At 38.0% G+C, this 12004-nt stretch overlaps 1 protein-coding gene across 1 annotated transcript in view; it reads right to left on the bottom strand.

The window, feature by feature from the left end:
* Window positions 1-26: 26 nt before the first annotated feature.
* Window positions 27-12004, bottom strand: part of LOC123507815 (G1/S-specific cyclin-E-like) — a 16813-nt gene continuing 4835 nt past the window's right edge. Inside the window, exons 3-10 of the mRNA XM_045261028.1 lie at window positions 6915-7042; window positions 6161-6251; window positions 5413-5614; window positions 4396-4507; window positions 3633-3763; window positions 2821-2982; window positions 1792-2070; window positions 27-1671 (exon numbers count right to left, since the gene is read on the bottom strand). Coding sequence (XP_045116963.1) covers window positions 1531-1671; window positions 1792-2070; window positions 2821-2982; window positions 3633-3763; window positions 4396-4507; window positions 5413-5614; window positions 6161-6251; window positions 6915-7042 — 1246 coding nt within the window. The 3' untranslated portion in view covers window positions 27-1530. The remainder of the gene's footprint in view (window positions 1672-1791; window positions 2071-2820; window positions 2983-3632; window positions 3764-4395; window positions 4508-5412; window positions 5615-6160; window positions 6252-6914; window positions 7043-12004) is intronic.

The following is a 12004-nucleotide window of genomic DNA, read 5'->3' as shown; positions in this document are numbered from 1 at the left end:
AAAGGTATACAAGTTGAAAGTTAATCTACATAAAAATAGTTTTATTTATGTTTGTAATTTCAACACTTGCAAAATTACAAAATGTTACTCATAAACAGCCTACTTTTTTTTCCACCTCCAAACAGAAAATTTTGCATTCTTTAAAACAGTAATTGGATGACAACAAACAATAATGTTAAAAGTAGTTAATAATCCTCCAACTCATAAAATTCCAAAGTAAATGTTAAGCTGTAACATCTCCAAATAACTCCATTTTTCTTATTTTTTTAAAAGCATGTACGTAAAGGTCTTTCAGGTTTGTCATAACAAGTCACTGTATCTACAGCACACGTCTACATAGATCTGGTGCCTGTTCCCAGGAACTCCCGTGAGGGTATGGCCATGGTAGACATGTCTTCTTTAATGTTATTCCTGTATCATGTCAATGTATCTATACAAGTCAACGTGTATCTGGTGGCTCCTCCCATGAACTCCCACAGTGGGATGGCCACGGCAGAAAAGTCTTCTTTAGTTATTCTGTATCACATCAATACTTTAAACAATGCCCTGTTGCTACAGTACACAAATAAATGCTGATATGCCGTCATGGCAGATCTGTTGGCACAATAACCCTCTCAAAGTGACATTAACCTTGCATGGCTTCTGACTTCCCTCTACACTCCCTTCATGCTTCCAACAGCCTTGTAGAATCACAATCCCAGACACAAATCAGACAGAAACATCCTCTCTGCGGTAAAGTTTCTCCGAGCAAAACGCGCAAAAAGGAAAACTTGTGTTCAAAAAGGTATTTCTCACGCCCCTACAGAACACCATTGCACTTGGCGCTAATACGTAAAACTGCGATACCTTTAAAAAAAGACTAGAATTGTTTTTAAGGCAAATTCTGATATATACAATGCCCATTACAGGCACATCACGCAAATCCACAATAATCGTACACATCCTTAACTTCGTACTTCAACTAATGTTATTTGATGTTACTTTTCTACGTACACATATGTACCTTATTATGTACAATATAAGTTAAAGTAACTAAAACCATCAGCTTTAACAAGAAAGCCTGAAAATTAATAAATTATCAAGTGATCATTCTACAATAAGTAGTAAAACCATGGTGTAAAAGTTACCACAAAGCCCGTCGCTCCTCTACACACTGGCACTAGCACACTCTGTCCTACACACTCACATGTTCATCACTCCTCTGACATTCACAGCTTACTGGACTATTGTTGCACAGCATGCAAATAACATAAAGCAAATATACAAAGTTTTTTACATTTTCATGTTATATTGCCTCTATTAGCTTAAAAATGCCTTTGATATGTATGTATAAGCATGGCCAGACATGCCTGATATGTATAAAAATGGCCACATGAAACAGCAACTCACACCACCGGCTGCCACCACGACCGTCACGCCGGGACAACTTAATCACTCACCCCAACAACAACAACATTAAGAAGTCCCAGCCGGCCGGCAGCGATGGAATGTGTACCAATGCTTCAATTCATTCCCCAACAGCCCCGACTACTACCCAGAATACTCCATGACCATCCTTGCCTTCTCATCCGTCTTTGGCGGCGTCAGCATGGCCACGGGAACCTCTGACACCTCGGGGCTCTTGCGGGACGACGACGACCGGATCTGAGTCAGCCTGATCTGTGCCCTCTCCTGTTGAACACAAGCAATGCACAATTATCATACATGTTCAAGGACGTCATACTTCTCATTTGATGAGCGGACAAAATAACAACCCTAAAAACAACAACACTTCACAGTCTTTCAACGTACCAGAGTTTCCAGGTCCACAGAGTGTGTCTGAATATTGTGCATGTCATCTTGTGCCACCTTGCTGAAGGTCTTGAGCTGCACCGGCCCCATCTCATGCACCGTGATGGCAAACGCCGCCATCCAGTCATAGCATTCCTTGAGGTCGTCCAGAGAGAAGCCCGACACGCTGGTGGCCAGCTCAGGGGTCATGACGTGGCACATGGCGGTGGCCGCTATCATGCTGGAGGTGAAGGACAGGCTGGACATCTCCAGTGTGCACAGGTCCAGTAGCCTTGCCACCTGCAACAATACAAACATCAACATTAAACTACTTAATTTTATACATCCTCCCACATAATAAAAAGAAAAATGACTCCCAATTTGTCAACAAGTTATCTATCAATAAGACATTTTATCCACACGCTCATTCAGGGAAAACATCAAAATATTCCCCATTTCATAAATGAGCTGTCTATACCAACCAGATGTGCCACAACACAAAGAAGTGTGGCAGCAGAGCCTCCACCTTGCCCTAGTCATACATTATTACTCTTAAACTTAGTAATAAATTCATAAATTAGGATGAAGCACATTTTTCTTTAATCTTTACCATATCCAAATAACTTCTTAAATCTTCACTTCTGACTGTAAACTGACCATTTGTAAACCAGGAAAAAGAACAAAATATCACCCATAACCTCAACAGTTACCCATTCCAAAATCAATCTTAGTTTTTGTGTTCAGCTATCAATCTACAGTATATTTCCAGTGTAACAAATGGCTCATTAATAAACCTTACATATCACTATTATAATCTATTCCAACACGGTTAACATTGAGCCAAGTCAGTCTGGTTCTCCCAACACACCCACACACACAGCAACAATATAAAGGCAAGGTGGAAGCAGCAAGGAACAGTTATGGTCATCACCCTTCAACATTACATCACTCATAACTTTATTTAGCAGTTCAAACATTCAGAAAAGGAGATTAGCTTCAACAAGTAGCTATACATGACCCAAACCATTCAGCTCCTCCCAGCACACCCACCTGTACAAAGGCCAGAGGGGAGTAGCGTGGGAAGACAAAGCCGTGGTCATCGCCCTCCTCCTTTCCCTCCATGGTGTCAGGCTGGGAGATGTCGTGGGCCAGCTGGATGTATGTGCTGAGCCACGTGTTGGAGGTGATGGGCGACAAGTCCCAGTTGAGTTTCTGCACACCAAAGATACAAAAATTAAGTCAGTTTATATCTCAACGCTTTGAAAGAAAGAAAAATATTAGTTTAAAGCCCATGAGTTAAGTTTACACTGAAGATCATTACCTTCAGCACAAAAACTGTGAGCAAAGCAATGATACAAAAATTAAGTGTTTATACCTCAACACTGCTGCATTTTCATGTTTATTCTGCTTATTATTTGATGATTTTACAGCTTCAGAAACTTATGTGGGTATTAAAACAGTGAAGACTTTGACTATTAATCTTCTGACCTCCATGGACCTCTCCTAATGTAAATAAAATTGTCTAATCAAACCAAAAATTCATGATGAAAATTTATTTGAGTACTGAAGGGGTTAAATTTCACCCTTCAGTGCTGGAACGGATTTTTACCTTGAGTTTTGAGTATGATTAGATGATTTTATTGACATTAGGAAGGGTCTATGAAGATCAGAAGATTAATGGCCAAGTGTTCAATGTTTTAATTTCTGAAGCTGTGTAAAATCCCCATATAGTAAGGAGAATGTATATGGAAATGTGTCATGGTACTGAAGGGGTTAAGTTTGACAGGCCAGTAATGCACAGTAAGTTAATAATGACAGGTGATGATGGGCCAGTAATGCATGTGACCTTCAGACTGGCTTACCTTTAAAATGACTAGTTCCTTCTCCAAAATTTCGTTCTCTAAGCAAGCACCGTCCGTTACATAGGCAAACTCGGATAAATTTCTTGGATAAATTTCTTCAATCTTTGCAGAGATGAATAAACAAGTAATACCTGAAAAAAACAAACAATTTCAGACATTAGCAAAATAATTTGGAATCTCAACACACAACAGCAATGAAGTGTGAAGTGAGTTTCTTTACACAAATCATAATGAAGTTGGGTATTGACGAGTAAAACACGCCTGAACCAAAACTAAAGATAACTCGATACATTACAAAATTATCCTATACAAAACAACCAAGAAAATAATTTAAATCAGCCTATCAAAGTTCCTTAAAACTAAAAAAAAAAAAAAAAAAAGAAAAAATACACCAACAAATTAACACCCAATTGTCACCATTTTTACTTTACATATTCATTTTATTTATCTTTTTAAAATTTTTTGTAGTCTCTGACCAGAATTCCTCAAAAAAATAAAAGAAAAGAAAAATAAATTATTGAGAAAACTTGGGCAGGAGGAGCAGTCACCACAAAGAAGACAACATCCATAACAAATGACTGGCTGACTTCACTATGAATTAACAAGGCAGAGGAAGAAGAGGAAGAAAAAAAGAACAAGAGGAAGAAGAGAAAGAACAAGAAAAAGAGGAAAAAGAGAAATAAGAACAAGACAAAGAACATTAACAATAACAAGAGGAAGAAGAGGAAGACTGTATGTGGGGAGGGGGAGGGGAGACACTCACCTATAAGCTGGAGTTGCTGCTTGGGGACATCCTCGGTACACGCCAAGTAGCGGTCGATGTAGTCTGTGGCCAAGTAGTAAGACTCTCGGTGGAAGTTGAACACCTCACACACCTGATAAGAAAACTTGAGCATTATTCACCTAAAATATTGATGTAATGGGATGTCAACAGCCAAATTTCACACATCTTCCAAGAAAACTCTCCATTATTCACTTAATATACGGAAGTAATAAAATGTAAACAGGCAAACAGGCAAAAGTAAAGTACTTCACAGACCATCCAAGAAAAGTTAGACATCATTCACCTAAAATATGGAAGTAATGGGATGGTGTACTGAAAACACACAAACACTAATATACATATGCAAAAATAAGTTTATGCTTCTTTGATTGATAATACCATAATAAACCTGTACTTAAGTTATTCAATCAAGAACACAGTAATGGTTTTGTAAGTACAGTATATGCAACTAATAAAAAAAAAAAGCCCTACACCTACAATTACAAAGACAGAAAGCCAAAATATATCTCCACCTCAGTTAGCCACCCAATGTGTAAGCAAATAGACGGAATGCATCACTTCATTAAGGTCGATGCACAACAAGCATCCACATGTACGAAAGAGAGAATAACACGTCCCCTCAGTCAGCCACTCAATGTTTGTGTATGAATCTCCAACAAACACAGACAGAATACATCACTTCAATCAGTCAAGGATACACTACAAGCATCTACAACTACTAAACAAGGCCAGAATAATGCTCCACCTCAGTCACTCAGTCCAGCTTTGTGTATGTATCTCTAACAAACAGACAGAATAAATCACTTGTCAGGTCAAGGATACCTAGACAACAAGCATCTACACTTAAACAAGGCCAGAATAATGCTTCACCTCAGTCACCCAGTCAATATTTGTGTATACATCTACAACAAACGGACAGAATAAATCACTTCAGTCTAGTCTAAGATACAAACAAAACAAGCCTCTACATCCACTAAAGGGAGAATAACACTTTACCTCAGTTAGCCAGTCCAGCAGGATGGCTCTCATGCGGGCCTGGAGGGACGGGTGTTTCACCAGGTAGTTAGGGCAGCGTGGGTATATGCGGTCCTTCCTGCACATGAGGGCCCACACCTGCCCCTGGTCAGCCCATCCCAGCTTTGGTAGTGTTAGCTTTCGACTTAGCTGAGGTGCCGTTGTGCATGTCAGCCCTCGGAACCTGGCAGAGTTTGTAGTCTTGCTTTAGATCAAGTATTGAGTAATGTATCAAGAAAATTAACCACACAAAACTATTTGACAAACATTATAGCATCTACGGCATCTAAAGACTTTAAACACTATTATGTTTGTCAGTGATACAGTTATAAGCTTCAGAACAATTTTGAAAGGACAAAGTCTTTTGGGCAAACTTAACACTAAACAACTAAGAAAATGTAAAAATGATCTGAAGATAACTTAAAAACACTAAAAAGGAAAACAAAAGCAAAAAACAAAGGTATTACTAAAGAGCTCTGCATATGAAGGAAAGGTAAGGCTTTTCATGCAAGTAATACACACAACACTTGAAAGAAACATAGTCCAGTAAAGACCGAGCAAAAAAACACACACTTGCTTACACCACAAGACTGACGCACAGTACACTCCTCTGTTCAGCATGAAAGTAAACAATGGCAGTGAAAAGACAAATACATCAGTAATCATTTCCTGTAAAGTGAACAAAAACAGAACAGTAAGTCAAGGTGTACATGTGATGAACTGCACTCACTTGAGCCAGTTTTCAGGGACGGCGCCATCAGAGCCCGAGGAGCGGTCCTTGTCAACATTGAGACTGGAGGTGACGTCCCCAGAGGCTCGGGCTGCAACGGCAACACACCAAGTCAGGGAATGTGTGACGTGTGGCAGGTCAGTGAATGCAATGTGGTGGGGATTCCAACCTAACCTAACCTTACTAAACTAAGCTTGCCTAATCTAACAAAAAAAAAAAAAAAAAAAAAAAAAAAAAACTAAATTAAACTAGTAAACCTTTGAAAAGAAGATGCATGAGAGGCACTGACCATGGCCAACAAAGATAAAGATAAATAAATAGATGCATAAATAAACAAATAAACAATTAGAATGCCAGCCTCAGAGATGAAAAACAAGGACTTTACTTCACTTACAAGTGCTGTTTGCTTCTGTGTGAAAAACAACTTACTCCTGTCAGTCTGTGTTTCCTCTCACCACATGTTGTTAATGAACCTTCACCAAAGAAAAGGACTAAATTTTCACACATCTGATGTATTCTTCAGTGTGGAGAGTACTACAGCACCATCCTGTGTTGCCTCTCACCACAACACTCCTCTCACAGATCATTTTGTGTTAAAGAACCTTCACTACACAAACACCACAGAAAGTCCTTAAATCTCCTCCTTCTCCTCCACCTCCACCATCACCACCATTACCACTCTCTCACCCCCTCATCTTCCACCACCACCACTGTCACCACTTACACCTCCATTACTACCACCACCACCACCTACTTACCATGTCTACTGGGTCGACCCGAGGCTGTTTCACTTGCCGCTCATCCTCGTTCTCCGAGTGCTTTCTTTTTCTAGTTCTTAGGATCGCTGGTTTTGTTCTTGAGGTAAGGGAACCATTTTTTAACCTGGAAATGGAATTACTAAATTTTCTTGCTCACATGCACTCCTTTATGATAATCTTTCTCTTCTTTCTTTCACCCCTATTCTATCCACCTCTCTAACACAACAGTGAACCGGTACTCTCAATTCACTCTTCTATGATAACCTTTCTTTTCTTTCTCTCATCCCTATTCTGTTCACCTCTCTAATACAAGAGTTAACTAGTACTCTCTATTCGCTCCTCTACAATAACCTTTCTTTCTCTCATCCCTATTCAGTTCACCTCTCTAGTGCAAGAGTTAACCAGTACTTTCAATCATTCATCCCTTTCTCTGGTACACTCTGGAACACATTGCCTGATTCTGTGTTTCCATCTATCTACAACTTGAACTCATTTAAGAGGGAGGTTTCAAGACATTCATCTCTTTCTTTTGACTAACTCTCTTGACCATGTTCGGGGACTGGCATCTCAGTGAACCTTTTTGTTTGGTTATTTTGCTGTCCTTAGCCAAGTTTCCCTTCTTACATGGAAAAAGAAAACCCTGCCAGTAATTCACAAGCACCTATGTAGTCTCTTTGTTTTGTCTAAGATGGCAAGAAGACACAAAACAAAGACCACTATTCAGCACAACTATTTTCAAAGGACACAGATGATTAGCCAAATTCTTGACCCCTTCAGTACTGGGACATATTTTTACCATAAGTTTTGGGTATGATTAGACAATTTCATTGACATTAAGAAGGGTTTATGTAGGTTGAAAGATTAATGGCCAGTCTTCATTATTCTAATTTCCAAATAAGTTTCTGAAGCTATATAAAATCACCAAATAGTAGATACAACGAATATGAAAATACACCATGATACTGAAAGGGTTAAGTGTTTTTCTTATCAATGATGTAGAAACCCTATTAATCTGTCACAAGAACCGTAAAAACACCTGTAAAAAACCAGTGTAACTTCAATAAGAGACTATTGAAAGTAATGGTGGGGCACAGAAGTAATTCAGAACATGGTCCAGTTACAGATGAGAGGAAAGGGTTCATCAAGGTAAGAAAAGTCTCTTGGTGCAGCAGTCAACCTTGAGGCTGCAGATGTGTGTGTGTTTGTATTTCATGTTGTGTCTTATAGAATGCAGAAGTAAAGTCAGTTTGCATTCATTGTAATAATATCATTTGGCCAATTTTCTTTCATTACAGTGTACTTGGTTTAGCGACATCCTTATTTGTTACATCCTAACGATGTTGTTTTGTTTTAGGCAGTCACTGAACACACACAGACACACACACTACAAAATATGGCTACAAGAATGGTTCCAGAATTTAAAGGGATGACATATGAGGAGACTAAAAGCTATGGTATCTACCAACCCTGGAACAGAGAAGAGAGAGAGGGGATCTGATACAAATTTACAAATTGATTAACGGAATGGATCAAGTGGATAATGAGAAACTAATCCTGAGAGAAGAATATGACACTAGAAGCACAAGATCGCATAGTAAAAAACTGAGGAAGGGAAGATGTCTGAGACATGTTAAAAAAATATAGCTTCCCGCAAAGATGTGGAGACTTGGAACACTTTGAGTGAAGAAGTGGTGTCAGCAACCAGTGTGCATAGTTTTAAAGAAAAATTGGAAAGAAAAATTGGATGTGTAGATATGGAGACAGGGCCACACGAGCATAAAGTCCAGGCCCTGTAAAACTACAACTAGGTAAATACACACACACACACACACACACACACACACACACACACACACACACACACACACACACACACACACACACACACACACCAAGAACCAACAAGACAAGGAAGGCATATGAGGAATCAGAAAGAGCACATTTAGTTCCATTATACCAAAAAGATGGAAGCAGATAAGACACATTCCACTACAGAATTACATGAACAACAAGTGTCATGTGCAAAACTACAAAGGAAACTTGCTAGAACACTTAGAAAGGAAGGAAATTATATCAGGAAGTCAAAATGAAGTTAAATTATATCAGGAAGTCAAAATGAAGTTCAATTATATCAGGATGTCAAAATGAAGTTAAACGAAACGTGTTATAAATCTGGCAAGTTTTTACAACACAAGAGTAAGAGAAAGACAACAAGGTGATGGTTTAGAGGACAGCATTTACTTGTATTTCACTACATATTTCATTAAAGTGTTTGACAGTCCCTCATCAGAGGCTTATGTGGAAATAACAACCAAAAGAGTTCAAGGAAATTCACTAACACAGATGAAAGACTCAGAAAGACTAAAAAGAATGGAAAGGAGAAAAGTTTTAATCCCTTCAGTACTAGGATGCATTTTTACCAGAGTTTTGAGTATGATTCAATGATTTTATTTACTTTAGGAAGGATGTATGGACGTCAGAAGATTAATAGCCAGAATCTTCACTATTTTAATCCCCCACACAAATTTTTGAGGCTGTATAAAATTGCCAAATATTAACCAGAATGAACATGAAAATGCATCCTGGTACTGAAGAGATTAAGCAAATAGAAACAGTATTCCTCTTGTGAGAATGTGACAAGTGGAATTGCTTCAGGTTCAGTTTTGGTGCAAATAAACATCTTTAATCAATAAGCATGAGGCACACCACAGAAGGCAGTACAACAATGGCATAGCAAGAACATGTATAACCAAGGCAGGCAAAGGAAGGAAGTACAAGGCTGGTATAGCAAGAACATATATAAACAAGGCAGACAAAGGGAGAAAGTACAAGAATGGAAGAGCAAGAACATGTATAACCAAGACAGACAAAGGAAGAAGTACAAGAAAGGAATAGCAAGAAACAAATATGTATAACAGAGACAGAGAAGTAGAAGGATGGAAAAGGAAGAACAAATATTTATAAGAGGCAGACAAAGGGAGAAGTACAAGGATGGAGTAGGAAGAACAACAGGTGGAAGAAGAGCTGGATGTACACTGTAAAGAGATAGAGAGGTGTGGCAATCTATGGTCACCAACACTGAAGGGACCCAGCACTTTAATAAATAAGGTATGTAGAATATAAAGTAAGGTTGTAGAGGGCAGTTATGTGACCAACTTGCTGATAATGCCAAAAATACAAAAATTAAAAATGAAGACTGCAGCAAAAACGTTATGAGGAAGATCTCGTCAAACTGAATGAGTGGAGCAGAGAATGGGCAATGGAGTTTAACATTGGTAAGTGTCACATGATTCCGTTAAAAATGACTGATAGAAGACCTTGGCGGTGGTATAAGTAAGCCAATGAGTAGTAGTAGTAGTAGTAGTAGTAGTAGTAGTAGTAGTAGTAGTAGTATGAAGACAGCAGAGATAGGAGACTTGGGAATAGTGAGAGAGGACATAAATGGGACAACAGCCTTGGTAATGAGATCTGGAAAACAAAAACAGATACAAAGAGTTCTGGGAGTAGTGATGGATAAGAAACTAACACCACAGGATCAGATAAATTAGAAAAAGAAACCTATGTATTACTTGGCAAATATGAAAGCGACACTCAAATGTAGATGAAAAAAAAGAAGAGAATACTACTAACAACACCTTTAATAAAACCCACACTGGGATATATAGCAGTGGTATAACACATTACTAAACAGGAAAAGAGAAGAGACCAGCAACATAATAGAGAGCTATGAGGATGAAGTTATCAAGTAGAGAAATAAAAAGATGTACAAACTAAATGAAAGGCAAAGAAGAGAAGCTAAGATTAAGGTGAATGGGAAAAAGAGAAGGTGAATGTAACAGCAACAAGATGTGTACCAAGTCTGAAAGGAAATCATGAAGGAGCCAAAATATACCTGCATAAACATGAAGGAAAGATAAAAGAAAGGAGAAATAAGTGTATAAAAGTGTGAATAGAAAATAAAAGGAAAGGAAAGAAAAGCAACAAGATGTGTAGCAAGTATGAAAGGAAATCATGAAAAAGACAAAATAGCTGTATAAACTGAAGGAAAGAGAAAGAAAAGAATAAATGATAAATATTTATATGCGCAAAAAGAGAAACAAAGGAAAGGAGGATGTACCAGTAATAAGATAAAAAGCAAGTCTGAAGGGAAGTTATGAAGAAAAAGAAATCACAGCTACACCAAATGAAGGAAAGACAAAAGAAGACATGGAAGAGTGTATAAATATGTGAAGAGAAAAGGGAGAAAGGAAAGATAAGTGTAGCAGTAACAAAATGGGTACCAAGTCTGAAAGGAAGTTATGAAAAGACAAAATAACTATAGAAACTGAAGGAAAAACATGAGAAGAGAAATGACACGTGTATGTGTGAAAAGAGAAAACAAGAAAGGAAAGGAAGGAAGATCGGTAGCAAGTCTCAAAGAAAGTTATGAAGAAAAGAAATTACAACTACACAAACTCAAGAAAAAAGAAAAAGAAAAAGAAATGTATAAATGTGCAAAAGAAAGAGAAGAGAGAGAAAAGAAAGAAAGGAAAGGAAAATATACCAGTCGCAAGATGGGTATTAATTGTGAATGGAAGTTATGAAGAAAAAGAAACCACAACTACACATACTGAAGTAAAGACAAAAGATGAACAATATGACCAGTGTATAAATGTGTGAAGAGAAAAAAACAAGGAAATATGAGAATATACCAATAACAAAACAGATAGCAAATCTGAAAGGAAGTTATGGACACAAAGATACTGAACAAACTAAAGGAAAGACAAAGAAGAGGAATGATACATGTATAAATGTATGGAGAGAGAGAGAGAGAGAGAGAGAGAGAGAGAGAGAGAGAGAGAGAGAGAGAGAGAGAGAGAGAGAGAGAGAGAGAGAGAGAGAGAGAGAGAGAGAGAGAGAGAGAGAGAGAGAGAGAGAGAGAGAGAGAGAGAGAGAGAGAGAAAGCAAGTCTGAAAGAAAGTTATGAAGACAAAATGAAATGTACAAACTGAAGGAAAGACAAAGAAAAGGAGAAATAAATGTATAAATGTGAGGAGAAAAAGAAAGAAAAGATAAATGTAGTAGTAACAAGATGAGTAGCAAAACT

This window comes from Portunus trituberculatus, chromosome 23, assembly GCF_017591435.1.
Source record: "Portunus trituberculatus isolate SZX2019 chromosome 23, ASM1759143v1, whole genome shotgun sequence".
Lineage (NCBI taxonomy): Eukaryota > Metazoa > Arthropoda > Malacostraca > Decapoda > Portunidae > Portunus > Portunus trituberculatus.
This window is presented reverse-complemented; position numbering and strand designations above follow the sequence as displayed.